This window comes from Pongo pygmaeus, chromosome 5 (assembly GCF_028885625.2).
Source record: "Pongo pygmaeus isolate AG05252 chromosome 5, NHGRI_mPonPyg2-v2.0_pri, whole genome shotgun sequence".
NCBI classification, from domain to species: Eukaryota; Metazoa; Chordata; class Mammalia; order Primates; family Hominidae; genus Pongo; species Pongo pygmaeus.
This window is the reverse complement of record NC_072378.2, coordinates 17440241-17467490: the sequence shown is the minus strand read 5'-3', so window position 1 is coordinate 17467490 and position 27250 is coordinate 17440241. Positions and strand designations below refer to the sequence as shown.

General features: G+C 42.6%; 1 protein-coding gene across 1 annotated transcript in view; it reads right to left on the bottom strand.

The window, feature by feature from the left end:
- The window catches only part of CAP2 (cyclase associated actin cytoskeleton regulatory protein 2), a 162399-nt gene that overhangs the window by 67710 nt on the left and 67439 nt on the right, over positions 1-27250 (bottom strand). Inside the window, exon 4 of the mRNA XM_054492451.2 lies at positions 25923-26000. Coding sequence (XP_054348426.1) covers positions 25923-26000 — 78 coding nt within the window. The remainder of the gene's footprint in view (positions 1-25922; positions 26001-27250) is intronic.

Genomic DNA, 27250 nt, shown 5'->3' with positions numbered 1-27250 from the left:
GATGTGCCCGCCTTAGCCTCCCAAAGTGTTAGAATTACAGGCGTGAGCCACTGCACCCAGCCTGATTTTCTTTAAAGGCAGTTTCTCTGTGGCTCATGGTGGCCATCAATTTTATTAATTTTGGAAGGAAAGGTAGTTTGTAGACTTTCTGGTGGAGGTATTTTCCTGTGTTTGCAGGAGTGGACCAAAGGCAAAATGGGTAATGGTAGGATGTCCTGCCAGCACAGACCCCTCAGCACAGTGGAGTTTCCACACAGCATGGGCATCAGAGTCAGTCTTGGATTTTAGTCTTGACTCTGCCCCTTATTAACTGAGAGAATATCCACCTCATGGAACAGATATGAAGCAGCCGGTGCTTGTTCATGTCCATGAATCCCTTAGATGTCCAGAGGGTATAATTCAAGACCATGTTCATGTCCATGAATCCCTTAGATGTCCAGAGGGTATAATTCAAGACCAAGTGTGCTAACTTGGCGTGCAAACTTTGATGACAACAGAACTAACACAAACTGCAGCTCTATAAGGAGATGCTCTGATGTGATTGAAACTATGGCTTCCACAAAGATAGATGCTAATTCTCTTAGTGACTTTATAATTCAGTATTATTATCCTCATTTTTCAGCAGAGGAAAGTGAGGTTTAGGCCGATTTAACATTTGTTTCTGAGCTGAATGTGGGCTTGTGATATGAGTGGGTTTTTTTAAAAAAACGAGATGTGAAATTCACTGAAGAATTACAATAAATGACTAAATTTATCACAATTACCATTTTCCTGGCCCTGAGCTAGGATGAATGAGATGGTCACATGAACAAATGGTTACAGTGGGGCTGTGGGACCGAGCCATCAAGGGCTTGGGCGGCTGCTGGTCTGACTGTGGGTGGCACCAGGTAGGACAATCCAGAGGGGAGGTGTTTGCTTATTACTTACAGATGAGAAGAAATCTGAAGGGAAAGGCTGACAGAACAGCAGACAAAGATACCAAAAAGAGCACAAAGCCAAGCTATGCTCAGGAAACAACAAATTTTCCTGAATGGCATGGAGTAAGAATCAGGTCGGATGTGGTGGCTCATGCCTGTAATCCCAGCTCTTTGGAAGGCCGAAGTGGGAGGATCACTTGAGTCCAGCAGTTCAGGACCAGCCAGGACAGTATAGTGAGACTTCATCTCTACAAAAATTAAAATGAAACTAACTGGGTATCCCTGCTACTTGAGAGGCTGAGGCGGGAGGATCACTTGAGCCCAGGAGTTGGAGATCAGCCTGGGCAACAAAGCAAGATTCTGTCTCTACAAAACAAACAAACAAACAAACAAACAAAACTAGCTAGGCATAGTGGCACATACCTGTAGTCCCAGCTACTAGGGAGGCTGAGGTGGGAGGATCACTAGAGCCCAGGAGTTTGAGGCTGCAGTAAGCCATGATGGCACCACTGCACTCCAGCCTAGGTAACAGTGTAAGAGCCTGTCTCAAAACAAAACAAAACAAAAAACAAAACAAAACGAGGCCAGAAGTTCGAGACCAGCCTGGCCAACATGGTGAAACCCCCGTCTCTACTGAAAACACAAAAATTAGCCGGGCGTGGTGGTGGGTGCCTGTAATCTCAGCTACTCAGGAAGCTGAGGCAGGAGAATCGCTTGAACCCAGGAGGCGGAGGTTGCAGTGAGCCGAGATGGTGCCACTGCACTCCAGCTTGGGTGACAAGAGCAAAACTCCAACTCAAAAACAAACAAACAAACAAACAAACAAACCAGCCTGGAGGCATTCTGGGTGATGAGGCTGCTGAGCCAGACAGGCATTTGCTCTTGGGGAGCTCTGAGAGGATTTAATGCAGAGCAGTGGCCTAGTTGAAAGTTTAGAATAACTGACCTGTCAGGGAGGAGAGAGTCAGAGGCAGGCGCAAGGGGACAGCACCAAGTCAGAGCAGACACCAATTGGGAGTGTTTCTCAGGGGCTTGATAAGTGACTGGGGAAGTCCACAGCAAGAGGGGACGGGAGAAGGAGACGGCTCCGAAAGGCAGGTAAGGGACAGGGCTTCCAGCAGGCACGAGGATGGCTTCTTTTCTTCAGTATCTTCAGCACCTGGCACATAGTACGTGCTCAGCAATTAAGTGCTGAGTTAATGAATGAGGTGAGCAAGAAAAGTGATGGCAGTGGGGCACACAGAGGATGATTCTGAGTTCCTTGCTTGGAGGTTGCTATTTAAAACTGCAAGTGCCTCCTGCCAATGCAATCAAGGAGAACTGCAGGGCTCCATGAGCAGAAAAGACACAGCTGAGTCCTCCGCAGCGGCTCAGCCTGGAAGCCGGGGTGACCGTGACAGTGTGTTGCGTGAGCACTTCCAGATATCCTGGCATGTCCACAGGACACGGAATGAGGGTTCCAGCACATCTTACTGGATCCTAAGCGGAAGGGTGACTTCAGTTGCCCTTTGGATTATAGCAACAGAGTGGGTAAGAGAAAACATGTTTAGATCCCTAGCCTTTAAACATCTAATCAATGGTATTTTGAGGCTGATTTCTAAAGAATAATCTTGATTGTCTTATGATATGATATCCTGGCCATGCATAAACACCGTCAGTTATTTACTTATTTATTTATTTTTTGAGACAGGGTCTTGCTCAGTCACCCAGTCTGGAGTGCAGTGGTGTGATCTTGGCTTACTGCAGCCTGGACCTCCTGGGCTCCAGTGATCCTCCCACCTCAGCCTCCCGAGTAGCTGGGACTACAGGTGCACGCCACCATGCCGGGCTAATTTTTTTGTATTTTTAGTAGAGACAGGGTTTTGTCATGTTGCCCAGGCTGGTCTTGAATTCCTGGGCTCAAACTATCCGCCCGCCTTAGCCTCCCAGTGCTGGGATTACAGGCATGAGCCACAACACCTGACCCACTGTCAGTTATTTATCTAGGTTCTTCCCTTGAGAAAATTTACTTGAGCTTAAATTATCAACTATCACAACTTCCTTGAATTCTACTTCCCAAGATTTTGCAGTTTTTCTATCTCATTAGTTTGTTTAATGTATTTTTTTTGAGAGACAGGGTCTTGCTATGTTGCCCAGGCTGGCCTCAAACTCCTAGGCTCAAGGGGTCCTCCGACCTCAGCCTCCCAGATAGCTGAGACTACAGGTGCACACCACCATGCCTGGCTTATTTTACTGGATTTTAGAACATGTTTGGCCACAAATATATTATAGGTGATTGTTGTGTATGAGGGACTTTAGGCTTTCAGAATTGGTACACCCAATGTTCACTGCTTCACCCTTTGAGAGTTATAGTGCTGTGGATTGTGGGAACACAAACAGGATGTCCTTCTTCCATTCCATCCTTCCCCTCCTCATCCTCAGAAGCCTCTGCACTAAGTGGTGTTTTGGCAGAGCCTGCCGTGGAGAGGTAGTTTGAGGGCTACTTCTGTAGAAGGTTCTTATGCATCTCTGGTTCCTAACAATGAAGGAAAAGAGTATTGGAAGCAGGACAGCAGGAAGCCAAGCCTGCGGAAGACCTGGCTGGCGTTTAGATTTCCATTTGAAAATGCATATACTTTTTGGAAAAATGTGACCTTGTCAATAATTACTAACCCCTATAGTTATTAATTAATCCTTTTCCGGGGTCAGTGGAAATCAGCCCAGAGTAATAAACAGACTGACAAGAAAGGAAGATGAGTGGGTGGGAGGTGGGAGTTCACATGGCAGGAAAGGGTTGGGGTGAGTCCAAAGTCACCATTCCTGTTGTTTTCCAGCTAGCCCTAGACCTCATTCTCACTGGTTACCAAGCCTGGGAAAGCCGGGTGGCACCGGTAACCAGAGGCTGGTGCCCCAGGCTGGAAAAAGCCCAGTTGATCACTGCAGGTTCTTGTCAAGTTCTGTAACTGAACATCTGTGGGCTTTGATCTCTCCACCTGTACATGGCATATAACATTACTACCCATGCGCTCTAGCATGACATTGTGAAAATTAACTAACAGGTGATAAGAGAATTTTGAGATCCTTTAATTAAAAGGTCCCTCATAAATATTCACATAAAATGCCATCAGTGCTGTTTATAACAGGACTGAGAAAAAAAAACCCTCAGGACTGGGAATCTAGTTATTTCACTATTTCTATTTGCTATTTTACTTATCTCAAATTCTCTCCCTGATGAACGTCCCAACATCACAAAACAAATACTGTCCCTTCTACTCTCTTGTTGCAACTAAAGAAATTGGACAACAGTGTTTGAGTTTTGCATTTTGGAATCACTTCAGAGAACCTTCATATTCTACCTATAAAGAATGATTTTCAAAGACAGTGAAATAAAATCATCTTTGGTGAAGAATAATTTGTGGCCAGAGAAGCAACAGGACGAGGATCCTGAGACAATGACACAATGCATCTTCATCTGTAAAAGAAATGGCTCCAGGTGTCCAAGGCAGCTGCCGAACGGTCTCAAAACCACTTTCTCTACCGGGTTTTCTTACTACAGACAATTCTACATAAGACAAATCTGCCACCGTCACATTTCCTGGTCAGCCACCTATGTATTGCTTGCACGGACCCGGCTCCATATAAACACTACCCTCAGACTTGACTGACATAGCACACATGCTCAGCCCCAAATGTATTCCATTTGATTTTTCAATTTGTAAACCACCCAGGAAACATGTTAGATAGAGATGAAAAGTGAGGTGTTTACAAACTGGCAATGAAATATGATATTTATCCTGTCAGCTGAAATGAGTCTGACAGATGTATTTTTTTGTTAAAATTAAAATTGTGAGCCATATCACATTACCCTCACGATGCCGCCAGATGCACAGCGTATGTCTGACAAAGAGGCACCCCTGTGGTCATTTGAGCCAGGCTGCAGCTTCCAACAATTCATGACACAGGAGCTTGTGACAAGGCCTTGCGTGAGAAGGGGGAGCCCCACCCAAGCATTGAATACACAGACACAGACTCATGAAACTGCTATAGAAATGATTCTTTTCTATCTTTCTCTGCCCACAACATCCTCGCTATCAGGGAAGAGCTCTGGAAAGGAAATGAATGGAGCCCACCGTCTTTGATTTCGGTCTGCCAAAAAAATAGAGTCCATCCGTCTTTGATTTTGTTCTGCAAAAAAAAAAAAAGGGAGTCCGTGGTCTTTCATTTTGGTCTGCAAAAGTAGTTCTCATCTCAGGCTGGCAGACCAAGGACATAAGCTTGGGAGTGTAGCAGTTGCCACTCTGCTCTCTGGGACTCTTCTCACTGGACTCATACAACTCCAAGCACGAGTGACCAGAAACAGACAAGAAGCACACAGGAGAGAACCTATGGGGCTATTTCCAGGGCAAGCTCCTCTGGGTTTTTTCAGGGTGCTCATGTGCAGAGTTCACGAGTGCTCCTTATCACTGAGCAGGGGGCTGGTGGCTCCTGGTGTGAAAACACCCCCGTCAGCCACGCCAGGGAAAACACCCCTGTCAGCCACACCAGGGAGAGGAATCTCTCAGCAGCCTTGATGGTTGGGCTTCTGGAAGGCTTTGTGGCACAGTGGTGGAGCTGGGCATGTGAGAATTCTCTTATCAAGGGGCCCTGGGGCTCCATGAGGGTTTGCACTCCCATCCTTCATACCTTTCCTTTAGGAACCAGTACTTGGTTCTTTCTCACAGGGGCCTAAGCCCTGCCTTATCCCATTGTAAGAATGAATCCCAGTCCAACTGTGTCCTTTGACGTCACCTTGTCTGCACCCTGAGGAGTTGGTGTAATCTGGGTATGTCTCCCTGGAGTGTGACCAAATGCACACCAGTGCCGCTCCTTCGTTTTTACGTGAGTTCTACGTGTGCACATGAAGTCTCAGGAAGTCACCTAGATTTTCATATAACTGTCCACAAAAATTAGACAGGAAAACAATGGAGGAAAGAAAAGAATTCAAGAAAATTGCTGAATGCTATCTATGTACCCTGCACTTTTGGGAAGGAGTTTTACAGATGGTAATCCCTCCTTGTATTGTTATCTGTAAGATTTTAGAAAATAAGAAAACAAGACAACAAACAGTATGATAGGCTTCATAAACGATACAGAAATCGAATAAATGAAACCCCACCAACTGGCAGCCTGACTCCTATGAAAACACAATTTTGCAACTTAAAGGGGCAAATGGGCCTGGAGCTCTCCACCTGAGCAGGTCTGAATGGGCTCACGATGAAAGCTTCCAAAGAGAGAGACAGAAGAAGCAGTTACTGGTACAGAGGAATATGTGATGGTGTAAGCCAGGACACGCTAGAACAACTGGCCCAAATGACGCCTGCATTACACAGATAATAACAGTAGAACAATGCCTGACAAATCTAGTGTTATGGGCTGAGTGGTGTCCCCCCACTAATTCATATCATGATGTCCTTACCCTAAGTACTTCAGAATGTGACCTTATTTGGAAATAGGGTTGTTGCAGATGTAATTGGTTAAGATGAGGTCGTACTGCAGTAGGGAGGGCCCCTAGTCCTGTACGACTAGGTGTCCCTATGGAAAGGGGAAATGTAGACACACAGGGAGAAACCACGTGAACATAAAGATGGAGTATGATGCATTTACAAGCCACGAAACACCAGATTGCCAGCAACCCTCAAGAAGTCAGCAGTGAGTCTCAGAAGAGAGTCTTCCCTTGGGCCATCTAAGGGATGGCCCATACCTCGACTTTTTTTTTTTTTTTTTTTTGAGATGGAGTCTTGCTCTGTCGCCAGGCTGGAGTGCAGTGGCGCGATCTCGGCTCACTGCAACTTCCGCCTCCCAGGTTCAAGCGATTCTCCTGCCTCAGCCTCCCGAGCAGCTGGGACTACAGGCGCACGCCACCATGCCCGGCTAATTTTTTGTATTTTTAGTAGAGACGGGGTTTCACCATGTTCACCAGGATGGTCTCGATCTCCTGACCTCATGATCTGCCCGCCTCGGCCTCCCAAAGTGCTGGGATTACAGGCGTGAGCCACTGCGCCCAGCCTACGCCTTGACTTCTAACCTCCAGAACTATGAAAGAATACGCTTCTGTTGTTTAAGCCACTAACTTTGTGTTATTTTGTTCCAGCAGCCCTAGCTGATGAATACACCTACAAAACAGAATAAGGAAGCTCAAGCTTTGAAGGACAGAAAGGAAAGGACTGTGATGAGTATAAAATTAGGAACAGAGATAACAGAAAATTTATTGAACTGAAATAGAATTTTGGCACGAACATCATGAGAATTCAGAGAAAGCCACTCACTCAGTGGTGGGTGACTTCCCATGCCTGAACTCCCCTACATATGCATGCCTGTCACCTTAAAGAAATAGGCCAAGGCAAAGTTTTAAAGTGATCACAGGTAAAGAGAGCTGGTATTTAATGACATGGAATAGTAATTAGATTTCTCTCCTTAGACTTTGGAGGAGGAGAGGACGGGGTGGAAAAGCTATGACAAGGCCAAAAGAAGGTACTTGCCCAGGGTCATTTTGTTCTTTGAAGACAGAGAAGGATATTTTCAGACTTGGAAAAATTGACCAATTAAAAATATGAACAGTGCATCACATAGAAACGTATCCATTTTGCCACTGTAGGAAACAAAACTAGACAGAGATTTATAAGGACATATTTGAGAAACAAATGAATCAGAATGTTATGCAAGGATTAACAGAATATAATGGAAATGGTTAGTAAATTAGCAAATAAATTCTTGGAACTATCAGGTATTAGCAGAATCTCAAAAAGGATCTCAGATAATAATTACAAATAATGAACAGCTGAAGATGAACAAAAGATTCTTTTTGTTTCCTAGAAAAGAATCCAAGTTTACTTAGTTAATTGAAATAAATAGAAGCAGTTAAAATGGTTTTTCCGGAATATATTATTGTTAAAATGTTAACATCAGACTACTTAAGGTTATCCTTTGGCCAATTTCAGAAAGAAATAGAGTTTAAAATCTGCCATAAAAACCACAGAAATTAAAAGAGAAAGCAAGAATGACTACAATAAAGATACATTTACTTGGGCTTCAGGACAAATAACATATCAAAAAGCACATGTGAACAGCCTAAACTTGCTTATTAAAAAGATTTAGAAACTAATTGACGGGATTAAAAAATAAAATTCAACAATCTTGTTTAAAAAAATACATATTTATGCTGGGTGCAGTGGCTCACGCCTGTAATCCCAGCACTTTGAGAAGCCGAGGTCACCTGAGGTCAGGAGTTCTAGACCAGCCTGGCCAACGTGGTGAAACCCTGTCTCTACTAAAAAAAAAAAAAAAAAAAAAAAAATACAAAATTAGCCAGGTGTGGTGGCATGCACCTGTAATCCCAGCTACTTAGGCAGGAGGCTGAGGCAGGAGAATTACTTGAAATCAGGAGGCAGAGGTTGCAGTGAGCCGAGATTGTGCCACTGCACTCCAGCCTGGGTAAAAAGAGCAAACGCTGTCTCAAAAAAAAAAAAAAACCCAAAAAACCCCCCAAAAAAAAACCACATTTAGCACCAAGTCATCTTGGCAGATGGGGTGGGGGAGAATGGACTGAGATTGAATCTGTTTGTGTGAATACCAGAGCAAAGACACTTCAGACGCTTCCATTTGTCAGGCGCAATTTCTCATGCATGAATCCTGCTTCTCTTGCAAGTCCCAGTTCAAGGGGCCCCTTCCTTGTGACCTCTTCTCCAACTCCCCAATCCCTATGCAGTGTTCAGGACTGCCACCTAGGGCCCCCCACCAGTTCAGTACTTATTACAATGCCCTTATTACAATATACCAGGTTTAGGTTTATCTTTTGCCCTCGTTAGCCTTTGAGCTTTAGAGAAAGCAGTTCTTGATGTCTCCAAGCCCAGCTAATCAAATTATGGAATACACTACACCTGTTAAAATGAAAAATATACAAATTAGGAAGAGAAGGATGGACATTTTGGGCCCTTGCATAAAGACACATTATACATGTTCATAGCACTTGGGTTGTCCAATGTGATTGGGATAATGGATTTGCTGTGGGGGAGAAGTTTTGGAGGAGAGGACTCAGAGGCTGAAATAAGTTGCAAAGGGCCTTGAATGTCATCCTCTGCAGTCTGGAATTGATTGCATAGGCAACGGATTATGGCAGCATTCCTGATTTGCTTTGTTTTCTGCTTGTTTGGTTTCTTTTGTAGCAACAGTTACGATGATAAGAATGGAAGACAGACTGGAGGAGGGGAAGCTTTGAGGCAGAGACTGGTTGAAGAGGCCATACTGTAGTGTCTGTCAGAGAGTGGTGGGATTGTTTTTCTTCTATGTCTTTTCTTCATTTCACAGATTTTTAAAAAGCAAGCTTGTAATATCCTTACATTAAAAAAATTAAGCCAGGTAAGGTGGCTCACGCCTGTAATCCCAGCACTTTGGGAGGCTGAGAAGGGCGGATCATGAGGTCAGGAGATCGAGACCATCCTGGCTAACACGGTGAAACCCCGTGTCTACTAAAAAAAAATACAAAAAAATTAGCTGGGTGTGGTGGCGGGCAACTGTAGTCCCAGCTACTCGGGAGGCTGAGGCAGAAGAATGGCGTGAACCCAGGAGGCGGAGCTGGCAGTGAGCCGAGCTCGCACCACTGCACTCTAGCCTGGGCGACAAAGCGAGACTCTGTCTCAAAAAAAAAAAAAAAATTAAAAAGCAGATCTTTTTCTCTTCTTCCTTTCTCCCTTCTACCCCTTCCTTTTTTCCCTCCTTTTTTCCTTCCTCCTTGCCTCTTTTCCTTCTTTCATCTTTACTTCCGTCCTCCCTTCTCCTCTTCTTCACTCTCATCCTCCCTTCCTTTCCAAATTGGAGCAAATGGGAATGAAGTGAAGTTTCCACATCCCATAGATTCTCCTGGTTAGGGCATCATCAGGACTCAGAGGTTGGCTGGATGTGAGGGGTGAAGGAAAGGAGGGGTCACAAGGACTTAGGAGTTCTAGTTCAAGAGACAGGGTGGCTTGAGGTTCCATGAACTGGGAGAAAGAATGAGAAGGGAGCCCAGCATTTGGGGGAGGTGTGTGTGGTACAGACGCACTGCATTTGAGCTCCTGGAGGACACCCAGACCCAGGGCCGTGGGGCATGAGCCTTCAGCTGGAGACATAAAGTGGGCACCACCAGCATATGAGTGACGGACCCCACCATGGGAATGGATGAAACTGACAGGGGAGAGACCAGGTTTGAGAAAGTCCTCTTCTGATGACATAGAATGAATCTTAAAGGAATATGTACACTTAAGGGATAGAGGGAAGAAGAGAAGTCAGAGCAAGAAATGAAGTAAAACAGACAGAAAGCATAGTGTTATTACCCAAGAGAAGGAAAAACTTTGAGGAGGGTGATGGTCAGCAGTAAAAATTCTTCAAGGAGGCTGAATGGAATGAGGACAGTTAGGAAGCAGGCAGGGCACTGGGAAAGTCTTTTTTGGTCAAATGATAAGGAGGAAAGACAGAGGACAGGAGATTAAAAAGTGACAGGGAAGTGAGGACATGACATCAGGGAGGACAGAGTGTTCCTAAGAAGGCTGGCAGTAAAGAGGAGGACAGAGACATTTTAGGCAGTGAAGGAAGTTGTTTTTGTTTGGTTTGGTTTGTTTTTTTTAAACAGAAAAAACTGATTTGGCTTGTAGACTAAACAGAAGGATCCAGTAGGGAGAGAAAGAAGGAAAGGATTGATTAGATAAGGTTCTAGGGAAGGTAGGAGGTCACATCAACAACACGAAAAGGGATATTTATAATGTTATCAGATTAAAAAAGTATTCTGAATAAAAAGTAATTGAGAGGCCCAGTGTGGTGACTCACGCCTGTAATCTCAGCACTTTGGGAGGCTGAGGCAGGTGGATTGCTTAAGCTCAGGAGTTTGAGACCAGCCTGGCCAACCTAGAGAGACCCTGTCTCTACTAAAAATACAAAAAAAAAAAAATAGGTGTAGTGGTGCACGTCTGTGGTCCCAGCTACTCGAGAGGCTGAGGTGGGAGGATCACTTGAGCCTGGGAGGCGGTGGTTGCAGTTAGCTAAGATCACGCTACTGCACTCCAGCTTGGGTAACAGAGCAAGACCTTGTCTCAAGGAAAAAAAGCAACTGAGGGGTTACTATAGGATTGCAATAGATACAGCCTATCTAAAAGAATAAATGTTTATGCCCCAAGCAACATAAAATTTTATATATTATACATAATGATTATTAAAGATATATAATTAATATATTTTTATATATTATATATATTTCATATATATGAAAAGTGGAAAATGCAACAAGTAAAATTAGTAATTACATAAGTTAAAACTCTGTTTAGGACACACCTGAACAACTAAACAAAGAACAGAAGCAAAGTTAAAAATTGTAATCATTAAGAAAAAACTAACAGTTGTATGAAACAACCTAAATGACAGGATTACATTTAAATCACAGTTTCTTTTCAAGAAAAATAGATCTTCCCCCAAAATTAATCACAAAGATCTATGCTATTCCTTATCTACATGGGAACAATATCTTTTTCATAAGCAATCCATAGGTCAGGACATAATTATGGGGAGGTTTTAATGATGATCTTGTTAAGTATGAATCTCCTCTGTGCATCCCCTAAGTATGGGGAGAAAACCCTCTTCCAGACTCCTTGAGTTTCTCTTACTGTAAAAAGTAATTAGGGTTGACTTTCCACAGACAGAAAGACAAGAGGAGGTTTTCAGAGACTCATTTAATAAGTGATCTTGGGAAAAGATCTTAATCATCTCAAATATCTGGGGTCTGGCTGGTTTTGGATGGTTTATTCATCTTGTCTCTTTCTGAGCACTCGTTATGAGCACTGGACACAGATAGTCCATGTAAAGGAAACAACTAAGTTTAGGGTAACCTGACTCGAAATAAAGGTGCAAAAATAAGTCAAGGAAATGAAAGTGGCTAGATGACATGCTGTAACAGCGCAGGCAGCCCTGCATCTCACAGTTACACTCTTTCATTACTGCCTTGTTACTAATTAACATCTACACTTCAGCTTCCCTGCCTTGGAGGCTGCAAAAGATGGAGAAAGAAAGAAGAAAATAAGGCCGGGTGTGGTGGCTCACGCCTGTAATCCCAGCACTTTGGGAGGCCGAGGTGGGCAGATCACCTGAGGTCAGGAGATCGAGACCGGTCTGGCCAACATGGTGAAACCCTGTCTCTACTAAAAATACAAAAAATTAGCTGGGAGTGGCCACACACCTGTAGTCCCAGCTACTCAGGAGGCTGAGGCAGGAGGATCACTTGAACCCGAGAGGCGGAGTTTGCAGTTAGCCGAGATTGCGCCACTGCACTCCAGGCTGGGCAACAGAGTGAGACTCCATCTCAAAAAAAAAAGAAGGAAGAAAATAAGACCAAAGCGGTTCAGAGAAGTATTGTGGGAAAAAGTTCTAAGGTGCATAGCCACATGATCAGCTCACAACTCCCTCCCACATTCTAACTGACAAGCCACAGGGATAGGATTATCTTTCTCTATCCTCTCTCCTCACATACTTCCCGTTGTTCTCGTCTGTCTCCTTTTCCCATTTAAGCCTTGGGAGATGGCAGAACAAAGAAAAGTTGAATGAAAAGACCAGTGCCAAGGGAGCCCTCCCCAGTGCACTCCTGGGTACAGCCTCAGAATGCTGTGATTCTTTGATTGTTACTTCTGAAAAAGATAATCCAATCTCAAGTGTGGTATTAGAGAATTACAGAATGATTTTGAACATATCTGTCCAGGCCAGAGAAATGCTGTCAAGAGAGGAAAAGACAAGAGCTCTCACTTAATTACAAAAAATATTTAAAAAATATGAGTGGTCCAGTGCTTTTCTATGAAAAGACATTTCAAATTCTAAAGAGTCAAATAAAATTATTATTGATGATTATTTACTATGGCTATCCATCATCAGCTTCAGATAGGTAAGTTATGATATAGATTTTTTTATGAGCTGTATTGCAATTAGAATTCATTAGCAACTCTTATAATCAATGTGAACACCATATTTTAACCACTTTACAGGACGTGGAGCCACACTTTCCCATTTTAAATAATTAGAAAGGTTTTAGTTGTATCTTGGTTTGTATGATGTATAGTTTGTCCTGTCTGTGCTTAATTTGCTGTCAAGCTGGTAAAATAAGAAGCTTCAAATTACAACCCTGCTCGTATGGGAAATATAATCCAATTATGACTATCCAAGAGGAATCCTGTACACATTCAACTATAGGATATTCAGCCAAAGAAAATGATGGGACTCCTGTTGTTCAAGTCATTTAAATCCAATTTGTGTGATGTGTTGGTCATTATTCTATATAGAGGGTCCATCTGCACAGAGACAGGATAAACCCTGAAGTTCTTCTGCGCTGCAGTTTCTGTAGTTCAAGCTGCATAATTACCATCTTCAGAGGACTGACATCGGACGTTCACAACAATTTCACTGCCTGAAGAAAGTACCGTTTTTCACAATTTACATGAAAACTCTGCACAGGGAAGAATCCATCTAATTGGAACATTTTTCAGCAGCATTTAAATATCAAGCCAGCTGGATCTCCACAGCCCATGTGAATTTAATCAGCACATTCTTCCCAGAACCTATATTCTATAATCATTGAAGGCTTGAGCGACATCTGTCACCCAAATCTGGTTGCCGTCATTTCTCATCGTTAGCGCCACACATCTAGAAATGAACCATTCCGTGGTCCCCTCAAAAGCATTCATTTAGTAAAAGGGGGTGAAAGAGAAACAAACCTTTGAAATGAAATGCCTCACCAGCACCATCTCGCTTGTTCTTCTCTAATCTTCCCATTTCCCATAAGGAATACTCTTTCAAGGCTGATCTAGGACTTACATGTTACCAGTTGTGCTGTCAATTGATAACTAAGTCCTTACCAAATACACCTCCAAATATCAAGTTCCTTTTCAGTAAAAGATAACAGCATCACCAAACGACAATGTCCCTCCTTCACTCAGTTCCCTTCCCTGCACCACTGTAATCCATGAACCTAGCTTTTCTTTCTTTTTTTTTTGAGACGGAGTCTCGCTCTGTTGCCCAGGCTGAAGTGCAGTGGCACGATCTCAGCTCACTGCAACCTCCGCCTCCCAGGTTCAAGTGATTCTCCTGCCTCAGCCTCTTGAGTAGCTGGGATTACAGGCGCACATCACCACATCCGGCTAATTTTTGTATTTTTAGTAGAGATGGGGTTTCACTATGTTGGTCAGGCTGGTCTCGAACTCCTGACCTTGTGATCCGCCCGCCTCGGCCTCCCAAAGTGCTGGGATACAGGTGTGAGCTACTGTGGCTAGCTGAACCTAGCTTTTATTCCTCAAACAAAACAAGTGACTCGGAACCCGAGCCTCTCTTCTCATCAAACTTGGCATCTAATAAAAAATATTGTGAAGACCACAATATGTCAGAAAAGCAACATTTAGATATCAACTCTAAAGATCCCTGAGGCTCTGCAAATCTTGTTGAGGGGATGGAAAATACGCACAAAAAATAACAGTAGAAGTGTTTCTAAAATAACAGTTATTTCAGAAGTTACTTGTTGCTTGACAGAGACTACTACATAGGTGCTGAGGAAGTTCAAATAACATCACCCCGACCTTATTTTCCAAAGTATGTTCTCATACAAATGAAATAATAGATGTAGATGTGCTAAGTGCTCTGACTACTATAGAGTAGGCATGCAATAAATACTTAGTGAAAGAAAAGCCTGAAGAATACATTAATGGAGTTGAGGAAATTAAAGAGGGCTGCAGTATGTAAGATGAACAAGGCCTGACAAAGATCTGAAGCAACTACTTACAGGCAAATTTATCTAACAAACGATTCCAGATATGGAAACACTAGTTCTCAAAGCAGTGGATGCACCAAAACCTGACAAGACCATTTTTTTTTTCCTGTTTAGTTATGGGGAAAAAAAAATCAAACAAGAAGGACATTTTCGAGGTGTTTGCCACTATAAACTTAAGTATGAAGCTGCACTAGGGGAAGGGATTTGGAGAATAGAACAACAACAACAACAAAAAAAAACTTTTTTTCCTCTGTCTTGATTAGTTTGAAAAATGTCTTTCCTCTTAAATAAACAGACATCAGCTAATCAGGGGAGGGGCTAAAAAATGGAAAATGGTAAACTTTGACCTTTATTATTCTGGCCATGTTGACTAGCTAGTTCAAAATTTTATGTTTTCAAATCTCTGGAAGGCAGAGTGTATTTCAATTAGCTTGGTATACAGCACTTTGTCTTCTCCTAAAGACAATTACATAACATTTATTTAGATTATTTGTAGTTTTAGTACTTATGGAAGTGCCTGCATTTTCAATTAAGAGCTAAATATACAAATTAAAAGTACTGCACAGTGAAGCTTCAATCGAGCCCTCACTGGTTGGTGCACATAAACACTAATATCAAATGATGGTTTTGTCATGTGATCCACCCCCCAGCACATACAAATATAGAACATGACCATAAAAAGTAACGAACCATGCCCTCTGCTAAGTAATTTATGACAGCAGATCCAGACTGGAATGCCAGCTGGAATTACCTTCTCCTTGCCTTCAATTTTCACATATACAGCTTTGTACAGATGACAGAAGCTATGTTCTGCAAAGAGGATCTAAGTTAAGGCTGCTGAAACAATTAACAAGTAGCAAATCCAAATAAAAGGTCAAAATATGTTTGGCTTTTAAAAAGATTTGTTGGATGACACAGTGACCTCTTTCTAAATTACTTTTTGATTCAGGTCATGAGAGAAAAACTTGCAACCTTTACAACTTTTTATATCAGATTGATGGTGGCTACGCAAGCAAATATTGAGCTTCACAGTGGAAAACGATATATCGTTGATAATTATTTTATTAAAAACACAAAGTGACCTCAATATTTAACTAAATGGAGAATAAAAAATTCCCTAGTCAAATATTAGTACATACACAGTTTTATCATTTATGTAGCATTTGCCATTAAGGCAGTCTGGAATTCTAACGAACTTAATATGGAACAGTTGATCAAACAAAGGATATTATCCTTCTTTATTAACCTTTACCCCTCAGATAATCTCTCGAATCCCCAGGGTGTGATAACCACCTCACTTCCTTTGGGCAGCCATTCATTATCTAATTCATGTCTTATACAAAGAGAGATGAGCTAATGTGCCTTATCAGATTAAAAAAAAAAAAAAGGTCACCATGAGTGATGTTCCAACAGGACAGGATCTTAGCAAATCCCTTCTGCCTCCACAGTCCTGGGTTTCTAAATACCTATAAAGCTACCAACTCATAGTCACAGCTCACAGGCTCACCCACAGCTTTATGTTGCTAAAGCAAACAGTCTAGGCAGAAGAATGACAGAATTACTCTCTTTTCTGATTATCTCCCTCTCTGCATCCTGATAAACTAATGATTAGCTTTCCTGTTGGGATTCAGCCCTGACTGGGTAGCTTCAGGCTGTCAACTCAAGCAGACCCTGATGATATCACACAAACCCCTGCCTCTCCTTCCTTCCCTGGTGTTTTATTGTGTGTTAACCAGCATCTACATCCAGCACGGGCAGCAGCCCTCACATGCTAGCCACCATGTCATTACCAAGGTAATTCTCTTGCCATTGGAAGGCTCATAGGAAAAGGAAAAAAGGCTTCTTTTTGCCTCACTTCTCCACCTTCTGCTACTCAGAAAGCTGCTGTTTACATAAAAGCGATCTTGTAAGTATCAGAATGCAATTGGTTTTTACCTATACTACATAAATTATATTTAAGCAGATATTTTAGTTGAACTTAAACTAATACACTTCTCCAGAAATTAAAAGCATATATTGCCTTTGGGTGCTTTTGTGTTGGTAGTGAAGAGAGCCAACCCATTCAGCACTATCAACAGAGCAGAAACTTACGCATATTTATGAAGTGAGACTATCAAGGTAATTTGGAAAAGCTCATAAAGTGAGTCACTGATTTAGATTCTAAGGTGCTACTCCTTCCTGAAACTGTCAATCCAGATCACTGGGAAATACGACGGCTAAATGGCTAAACGGAAACATAACGGAGCGTGATACAAAGAATGAAACTTTTTTTTTTTGAGATGGAGTCTGGCTCTGTCGCCCAGGCTGGAGTGCAGTGGTGCAATCTTGGCTCACTGCAAGCTCCACCTCCCGGGTTCACGCCATTCTCCTGCCTCAGCCTCCCGAGTAGCTGGGACTACAGGTGCCTGCCTCTATGCCCAGCTAAATTTTTGTATTTTTAGTAGAGACGGGGTTTCACTGTGTTAGCCAGGATGGTCTCGATCTCCTGACCTCGTGATCCGCCCGCCTCGGCCTCCCAAAGTGCTGGGATTACAGGCTTGAGCCACCGCGTCCGGCCTAACTTTTTTACCTTTTACTTCTCTTGTAGTTTTTTCCTACTTCCAAGATCAATGAAACAGATATTTTAAAATCCATTAAAAATCCTTGCTGTGCACATATAATTAACAGTAGTTACTCAACAGAATATTTTCTTGATGCCTTTGTATTAAGAAAAACCCAACTTCATAGCAATATTTCAAAATAGACATTTCATTTTACATTAGGGCCAGAATTACTTTATTGCATGATGTTATCTGTCATATGGCCCTTGACAACAGAACTTAGCAGCACTAATCATGGCCAAATCTTTCAGGAAGATTCAGCAATTCTGATTGAGCAATGCTATGACATTTTCTGGGCATGGACTTAAGAAACACTTGGGAGTTTGGCTCTGTGCTCCTTCGTTTGCTTTTCCTTTGCAATTTCTAGACCTGCCACTAGCACCAAGTAATTTACCCAAGGTATGCGCTGAGATCAGTCACGTGATTACTTTGCTTGGCATTTTAAAATACTGGACAATAACTTGACACCTTATAGTTATGGTAAAACATTTTATAGGCAAAAAGGATAAACTCACTGTAATTAAAAGAAATTTTGAAATATTGCATACATACATAGATACATCTATTTATACCCAAGTGCAATAAAAATTCAGCTGTTAGATTTCAAAGTCTTTCTTGTCTTTCCCTGGACAGCTAGAGAAATGGGGTATTAGTCTGGAAAATCCCTACGAGTTTTTGGAAAGACAATACATTTCCACAGAGAAAGAGCTCATTTTAGCGAAACCAAGTGACTCACTCTGGTGGACTGGCCAAATGCTCACCAAATCTGTTACTTCTTCCTCCAGGCATAGAGGTGGGTTAAATTCCCCAGCCTCCTTTGCAGCTAGGAATGACCAGAAGGCTGAATGAAGGTGAGGTGACATAGGCCATTTCCCAGCCCAGCCCATAAAACCTTCCTCCATTCTCTTTTCCAATTCAATGGCTGAGGACTTAGAGGAGTTGGGTGCCCCAAGATGGAAGAAGCCTGGTCCCTGAACGACCATGTGGAAGACTGTCAACCAAAAACACTGGAGCAGACCTTATGTGAGCAAGAAAAAAAATCTCCTCTGTTAAGCCTTTGAGATTTGGGGACTTTTTGCTAAAGCAGTCAGACAACATTGACTAATAATGAACTTTTCTACTCAGTCACATGACCCTCACCTGCTTTTTCTCATTTAATCCTCACAATAACCCTTTGGGGTAGGAATTATTTGTTATCCCTATTTTAAAGACAAGAAAACACGGGCTTAGAAAGTTTCACTGCCTTCCTCCAAGTGGGTAACTTGACAAGTTGGTTTGGTTAGAGTGGGTCAGTGGATTAACAAGTTAATTCTCCAGTAGATACCGAGAAAAAGATAGAAGATTCTCAAACTTAGAAGACATAGATGAATTTGTTTTTCTCGCATTTGGATTAGCAGAGCTAATGAGTAGAAAATGTGAAATTCAAATCTAAGTAGGCCCAAGTCCAAAGTTTCTGCTCTTGACCACCCTCACAAATTAATGTTTTATTAAAATCCCGAACATATTCACGCCCACTAATAATCTGGATCTCTCATGCATCTAAATAATTAGCTTAAGTCCTAAGATCACTGCCGCTAGGCTTTTTTGCTTAGTTTAATGTGAACAAATTATTAACAAATTTGATAACTGCTCCATGCATTAGAAAAATCCTTATCAAGAAAGTGCTGAGCGGAAGACTGTGCTGGGCATGTGCATTCACTCAGAGATGGAGGAATGGCCAAGAAGGGTCGCTAACCCTCCTTCTCCTTCTAATTTTTCAGATTGTATAAACAACGAAAGGAAAGAGAATCAGTTTTAGATGCCTGCTTTATGCACAGGAAGGCACTATTTCTCTTTAAAGTACAAGTTCAAATAAAGACAAGAAAAGGAGAGGGAGGATAGTAGAAACGCTCTCTCTCTCTCTCTCTCTCTCTCTCTCCCCCTTATGGAGGAATACAGAACTCAGACTTCCTAGATAGAATAAAACCTACCGGGCAGCCAATGACCGTAAATCATCTTCCCTGAAGTTGAAAAACTTAAGATTAATTTTTTCTCTATGTGCAGGTACATATTGATTCCATGCAAATACACACACACACACACACACACACACACACACACACTCTCTATGTGCAGGTACACATTGATTCCATGCAAATGCACACACACACACACACACACACACACTCACACACACTCTCTATTGCAGGTACATATTGATTCCATGCAAATGCACACACACACACACACACACACTCACACACACTCTCTATGTGCAGGTACATATTGATTCCATGCAAATGCACACACACACACACACACACACACAGAGATCATTTCACTGTGAGGTCTTAGCAGCACAAGAAATGCTGGAGAAAATAAGGAAAGTGTGAAGGCAGCAGAAAGCCTGCTGTACTTATGGCCCATCAGCTGTAGTTCTCCACCCTCTGGGTGCTTCTCTTCTGCTCCTGCAAACTACTCAGGGTTAGACTGGTGGGACATCAGTGGGAGACCTCCCAGGAATTCCCCGAATGATAGTCTTCCTTGGGGTGGTGCCCATCAAGGCATCAGATCCGTGGTTTACAGAAGGTTACCTCTGCAGCTCGGGCGAGAGTTTTGGAGTCACCCATGGTTAAAATTGTTAACACTCTTGTTTTCTCATCTCTCCCAGGTGAGGTGAGGTGGCCTCAGGCCAAAAAACACTTGTTCATGTCGACTAAACACTTCCTACAATTTTATTTTGATACACAACTCTTATAAATGACGTGTAGTGTGGCTCTGACATGTAGTTTCTGCAAAAAGTACTCTGGATAGTGAATAAAGGAATGGGCCCAGGTCTGCATCCTGGGGCTGGATTATTAATGTATCACTGAATATTGTTTTTATGTTTGAGAACTAGAAATAACATACTTTCCCTATGCTCACCTGCTGTAAAAGTAAATGAACAGTTGAGCAAGCCAGGGTGGGGGCTTCTTGGCCATTTTCCGTGTGAGAATCCTTCCATCAACTGGAAGAGGATGTGCTTGACAAATTCTAGACTATAAGAACTATAAGTACTATAAGAACTGGGCCATTCTTTTGCTCAAAGGTTATTTATGTAAAATACAACAAGGGGAGACAACAAAAGCTGAGATGTTTTGCAAATATTGTGTAATGTGTTTTATGTCATGAGCATGTAATAAATCAATGAGAAAGGTGCTTCTGAACTGCAAGGTGTCACCACTAGTGCGTCTTAAGATCAGTTCAGTGGGTCATGACCACAGCACAGAATAGACTAGAAGAAAAACGTCAGAATGCAGCGCACATGGTAAGAATACTGTTTTGTGAAACTGGGTAGTGAAGTAAAATATCCTTTTTTCTGTGGGTCAAGGCCGAAATGTTGGAATGTCCTAGTATTAGAGAATGCAAGAGACCTGTTTCCTCATTGCCAAAGTGAGGAAGGAAATTTGAAATTGGGGGTCACCATTGTCAATCAGGGCTGTCAATGAATCCTTTATCCGGCTTCTGCCAGGATAGATGGAAGGGTGAAGGTGGAGGAACTGAAGGGCACATTCTGGTCTGTGGCCTGTGGTCTTATTAAAAAAAAAAATTTAACATGGATAGAACTGGAGATTGTTATGTTACGTGAAATAAGCCAGGCACAGAAAGGCAAAAATTGCATGTTCTCACTTATTTATGGGATCTAAAAATTAAAATAATTGAAATCATTGACATACAGAGTAGAAGGATGGTTACCAAAGGCTGGGAAGGGTAGTCGGGGAGCTGAGGCGGGGAGGTGGGGATGGTTAATGGGTAAGAAAATAATAGTTAGAAAGAATGAATAAAGCCTACTATTTGATAGCATAACAGGGTGACTGTAGTCAATAATAATTGCACATTTTAAAATAATGAAGAGTAGGCCGGGGGCTGTGGCTCACGTCTGTAATTCCAGCACTTTGGGAGGCCGAGGCAGGCGGATCACGAGTTCAGGAGTTCAAGACCAGCCTGACCAACATGGTGAAACCTCATCTCTTCTAAAAAATACAAAAATTAGCTGGGTGTGGTGGCATGCGCCTATAATCCCAGCTACTCAGGAGGCCGAGGCAGGAGAACTGCTTGAACCTAGGAGGCTGAAGTTGCCGTGAGCCAAGGTAGCGCCACTGCACTCCAACCTGGGTGACAGAGCAAGACTCCGTCTCAAAAAAACAAACAAACGTTAAGAGTATAATTGGGTTGCTTGCAACACAAAGGATAAATATTTGAGGGGATGGATACCCCATTCCCCGTGATGTGGTTATTATGTATAGCATGCCTGTATCGAATCATTTCATGAACCCCATAAATACATATGCCTACTATGTACCCACAAAAAGTTTTACAAAATTCATTACCTTAGAGTTCAGCAACAAGGGAATTGAGAGAATCCCTATTAGTTTTCTACTGCTGTGTTACAAATTACCACAAACTTAGTGGCTTAAAACAATATCCATTTATCATCTCACAGTTTCTGTAGATCAGAATTCTGGGCCAAGGGAGAGCTAGGTTCTCTCTCAGGGTCTCACAAGGCTGACATGAGCCACAACCGACCACTCATGTTGGTTTAGTTTTGCCTTATGCTGTGGCAGCAAGAGTGGTCATTTGCATTCATTAGCAGGATCCAAGGGACTCCCTGGAAGGTTCCCCAGCCCTGGAAGATCTTCCCTCCCCAATGCCCAAAACTCCTATTAAAGATTCATTCTATACTCTTTTCTCTCAGAGCCCTGTTACAACACTAAGTAAATAATTATATGAGTCGTTATTTAGTAACTCATCCACTAGATACTAAGCTGACTTGCAACAGATAGCTATATAGTGTGCACAAGAGATAAACCTCTGCAGTTATCCATCACTAAGATTTTAGAGATGTTTGTTACTGCAGCATAACACGGCCTACTTTGCTACAGAAATGGTAGGAGAAGAGAATATGAATTCGAGATTTGACTACCAAGGGATTCTGTGTTTGTTGGGATTTTGGATGGCAATGACTAAAGTCTTGCTGCTCAATGTGTAGTGAGAAATCAGCAGCACCAGCATCGCCGGGGAGCCTGTTAGAACTACAGACTCTTGCACCCCACTTGAGACCAACTGAATCAGACTCTGCACTTTAACAAGATCTCCAGATGATTCAGATGAATACTGAAGTTTGAGAAGCAGTGGTCTAGAGACAGTTGGAAATGAAATTCTGAAGCACCTGAAATAAATCTGAGCTTGAATTGTAAAAGTGAGAGCCATCCATACAGCACAGGATCCAAAGTGTGGTCTCTGGACCAGGAGTATCACATCACCTGGGGACATTTTAGAACTGCAGAGTCTTGGGACTCAACCAAGACCTACTGAATTGGAAGCTCTGTAAGTGGGGCCCAGCGGTCTGAGTTCTGACAACCCTCCAGGGAACTGTCATGCACGCTAAAGCTGGAGGATCACTGTTGTATGTCAATGAGAGCTGAAATTACAGCAGTTAATTCTCTTCCTCCTGAAAGAAGGAGGACAGTAAGACACAAACGGTTATAATAATTGTTCCTATGAGAAAATATGATCTGCATTATGATACTGATCTTTAAGATGCATCTTCTAGAATGCATACTGGGTGGATTAAGGTCTGGTCATAGGCTATTTTCACCACTGTGGCGATTGTGTATGACAGACACACTTGACAGCAATGACTTGAGCATACCCTGAGAGTGATCTTGTACGGCAGATCCACCTGAATGTGTGTTCAGAGTCTGCAACTAAGGAATCTGGGAGCGGCCAACCTGGAGATCCATTGCTTTTCTATGAGGAACAGTTGAACCCCTGGTGCTTCCCGGGGAATGCCGTGGAACACTGGCCATATGGGGGATGGAGGCCTTTTGTTTTAGGTTAAATGAAGGTTACCAGGTGGAGGTTGTTAGAGGGAGGATGTTACATGAAAATGCTATATAAGTTACACGCCTTTTGCAAGTGGTTGTAGTTCTCCTGTCCAGCCCTCTGCTACTGGACTCTCTCCCCCGTATGCAAGTCCCCAATAAACCCCACGTCTCATTTGCTGGTTCTGGGTCTCTTCTTCAGCCTCTTGAGCCTGTACCATCCACACTGGAGTGGACAGGGGTTCTGAATAACATGTGGTGATCACTCAGGTCTGCTTTTCTCTCAGGTGGAATAGTAGGACGGTGTTCTGAATAAAGAGGAAAGGGAAGTAGAGGGGAGGGCCAGGAAGGGAGGTAGGCATCATGAGCCTGCTCTGCATTTTGCTGGTCCTGGTCCAGGCCTTATTGCACATGGAGCACTGTGGTAAGTGCTGCCAGACATTTCCAGTGCATGCCTCCCTGGGAACAAGTTTCCCTCCCCTTTATCAAGAATTCAATAGAGCCAGGCACAGCGGTTCATGCCTGTAATAACAACTCAGGAGGCTGAAGTGAGAGGATCACTTGAGCCCATGAGTTCGAGGCTGCAATGAGCTAGGATTGCACCACTGCACTCTAGCCTGGGTGACAGAGCAAGAGCAAGAATCCATCTTTAAAGAAAGAAAAGAAAAAAAAGAGAGAATGCAGTAGAGTAAGAAAGGGAAACTGTAGATATGACCCAAGAATCTGCACAGCCACATGCTAAGCCACACAGCGTCCCTGACCATGGCTCACGCTGGAATGCCACAGATCCAATGCATTCATTCATTGTTCATTCACTCACATTTTCATCCAATATTTAGTGAGTGGCTTTTCTGTCTAAGGCCTGCAAAGCCACTGGAGAGGCCTCTTGTTCTGAGGCTTAGGGAAGGGATGGAGTGGTAACCCAGTGAAGAAAGTCACAGTTCTTCTTCTACCTGAGAATCTCAGCTGGACCACCTCTCCTCCCACTTCACAGAAAAGGCAGGCTAAGGCTGAATCTACAACACATCTTTGTGATTTCCCAGTTTTACTTCGCTCTTTTGCAAAGCAGAGGTTGAGAAGACCAAGGAGGAAAACGCATCCATGGTGGAACACGGAATATTTTCATTCCTACAGAGCCTCCTACCTAGGCTGTGAGCTAACTCCTTTCACGTGGAGGGAGGCGATATATCCATCTCGGGTGGGGGCTGACAGCTCTGGTTGAAAGTCAGAATCACCCGTGAAGCCCATAGAAATCTCAAAGCCCAGGCCACTCCTCAGACCAATGAAGTCAGAGTCCCTTGGGTTGGGACCCAGGTACTGGTATTTTTTAAAATTTTGCAGGTGATTCTACTGCACAAGCATGGCTGGGAATGTCCGTTCCAGGGAGGGTCTTGGGTCTCCGGTCTTGCCCCTTTATGGAGCTGAGTGTCATCCCCTGAAGGTCAAAGTTCTGGATTCCCAGGATTCTTAGCTCAAAATCTTCAATTTCAGGAGTTTGTTTTATAATTCAAAGTGAGCTATTACATTTAAGCTATTGTGTCATAACGTATGCTCAATTTATTTTTTATTTATATAAATGTTCTTAAACTTCAGATGCAGAATATTTAGCCAAAAGAACAATTTTTATTTTTTTCTGATAAAACAAAGTGTGCTGGTAGTAGGACTACTTTTTAATGAATAATTTCATTTGTGACACAATCAGCATGGTCAAAAGTTGTTATTATGAACCCTTGGTAGAGGGAATGCAGTTATTTGCATGATACAATGTTAGTAGTTTGGGCAGGTGGTGATCACGCTTTGGTTTAGAGAATCGGAAATTTACAGGGCCTGGGGAATGAGACAGACCTCCGCCAACCATTACTTTGCTCTTAACATCTGTTCTCACAGTTTTATTCCTTCTGTATTAAAATTTACCATAGGCCTTACTTGGTAATTTTACGATAGATTAAAAGTTGTTAAAATTACTACATTGGTAATATTGTTGCAGTTAGCATCAGATCCTCTAACACCTCTAAATATCTTTAACCTAAGAAAAGTTCATTCATATTTATGGTGGAAGAGAAAGGCGAGGTGGACTACACCTAAGTTCTTATAGAGTCATGAAAATTCTTTCCAATTTTGGTGTTTTGAGAATGAGGATCAGCAGCATGGGCATCAACCAGGAGCTTATTAAAAAGCAGAATCTTGGGACACAATCCAGGCCTGATGAACCAGAAACTGCAATGAGGCTCTGTAGATGACCCATAAACACAAAACACTTAGCCACTGATTTAGCCCATCTATGCTACTTAGGAAATAGGAGCTAATAAAATCCATACATGGAGGTTAGAGATGATCACAGATGTGAACAGTCTTTGGTAACAAAGCAGCTCAAAATCTGAGCTAAAAATTAGTTATAAACACTTCCTTGATTATAAAAAGGTTGTGAGACTAGTATAAAGATCACACAAGTCAACTCACCTTTTAAACTGGTAATGTCCATTTGTTACAGTAAGAATTTGGCCATAATGATATATTAGTAGTAAGAAGACACATTGCTTTTTTTCTTTTTTTTTCCGCAAATGGCATACTTTAAAAAAAACAACTTGTCTACTATTAATGAGATTATGAGAGAGAAGAATTGTTCTATACCATGATACAGATTAGAGACAGAACCTACACATGCTATAAGTCTCATTTTTAGGAGGTCGACTATAATAAATGCTTCTGTTGCCTCCTTGTTTTCCATCTTATACTGCCCATACCCTGGGACACCTTCCCTCTCAGGACACTCTCTTACCTCGTGGGGTTGTTGGTACTGAGAGGCCATCAGAAGGAAAGCCCGCTGGGCCTGGAAAGCGCTGTGCACCATTTCTGCCTGGAAACAAAGAGGAAGATGGCAGTTTCAATGTTTGACTCCTAAACATTGTTACCATATAATCTGGCAATTCCACCCGTAGGTATATACCCAAGAAAAATGAAAATATATCTTCACACAAAAACTTGTAAATCAATGTTCGTAACAGCATCATATAATAACCAAAACATGGGAACAACCCGAATATCCATCAACTCATGAATGAACAAACAAAATGTGATATATCCATACAACAGAATATTATTCAGCATGAAAAAGAGACAAGGTACTGACACCTGCTACGACATAGGTGACCCTTGAAAACATTACGCTGAGTGAATGAAGTCAGTCGCAAAAGAGTACATTTGTATGATCCCATTTATATAAAATGTCCAGGAGAAGCAAATCTATAGAGACAGAAACCACTACAGATGAGTGGGCGCTGGGGCTGCTGGGAGGGAGGAATGGGGAGTGAACTGCTAATGGGTATGGGGTTTCTTTTGGGGGTGGTGAAAATGTTCGGGAAATACACAGTGATGATGGTTTCAAAACTTGGTGAATATACTGAATCATACACTTCAAAAAGATGAATATTATGACATGTGAATTATATTTCAATAAAGCTGTTAAAAAATGTTTGAGCCCCAAAGTGCACTTGTTTTCAAAGCCTGTCTCTCTCTTATCCTCTTTCACACTGTGCCCAAATTCTATTCTACACCTTCTAGAGGAAAGAGAATTGTCCCTTAAGTCATCCCCATTTAGATATGCTCACTGAAAGCCAGTGGCTTCTAATCATTAAGATGGGCCCAGGAGAGATTTCAGTGCCATTTGCGCCCTGGTAGAGGGGGCCCCACCTGGACTCAACACCCCATAAGGAGACGTGCAAGCAGGAATGGCCTCAAACACATATTCTCTTACCTTCACCCTCGACTCATTCAACTGATTTGTTAATTTTTTTTTTCGGTTCTTTTTTCTTTTTCTGTTATGTTAATTTTTTTTTTTTTTTGAGAGGGAGTCTCGCTCTGTCGCCCAGGCTGGAGTGCAGTGGCGTGATCTCGGCTCACTGCAAGCTCCGCCTCCTGGGTTTACGCCATTCTCCTGCCTCAGCCCCCCGAATAGCTGGGACTACATGCACCCGCCACCACGCCCAGCTAATTTTTTTGTATTTTTAGTAGAGACGGGGTTTCACAGTGTTGGCCAGGATGGTCTCGATCTCCTGACCTCATGATCCGCCCACCTTGGCCTCCCAAAGTGCTGGGATTACAGGCGTG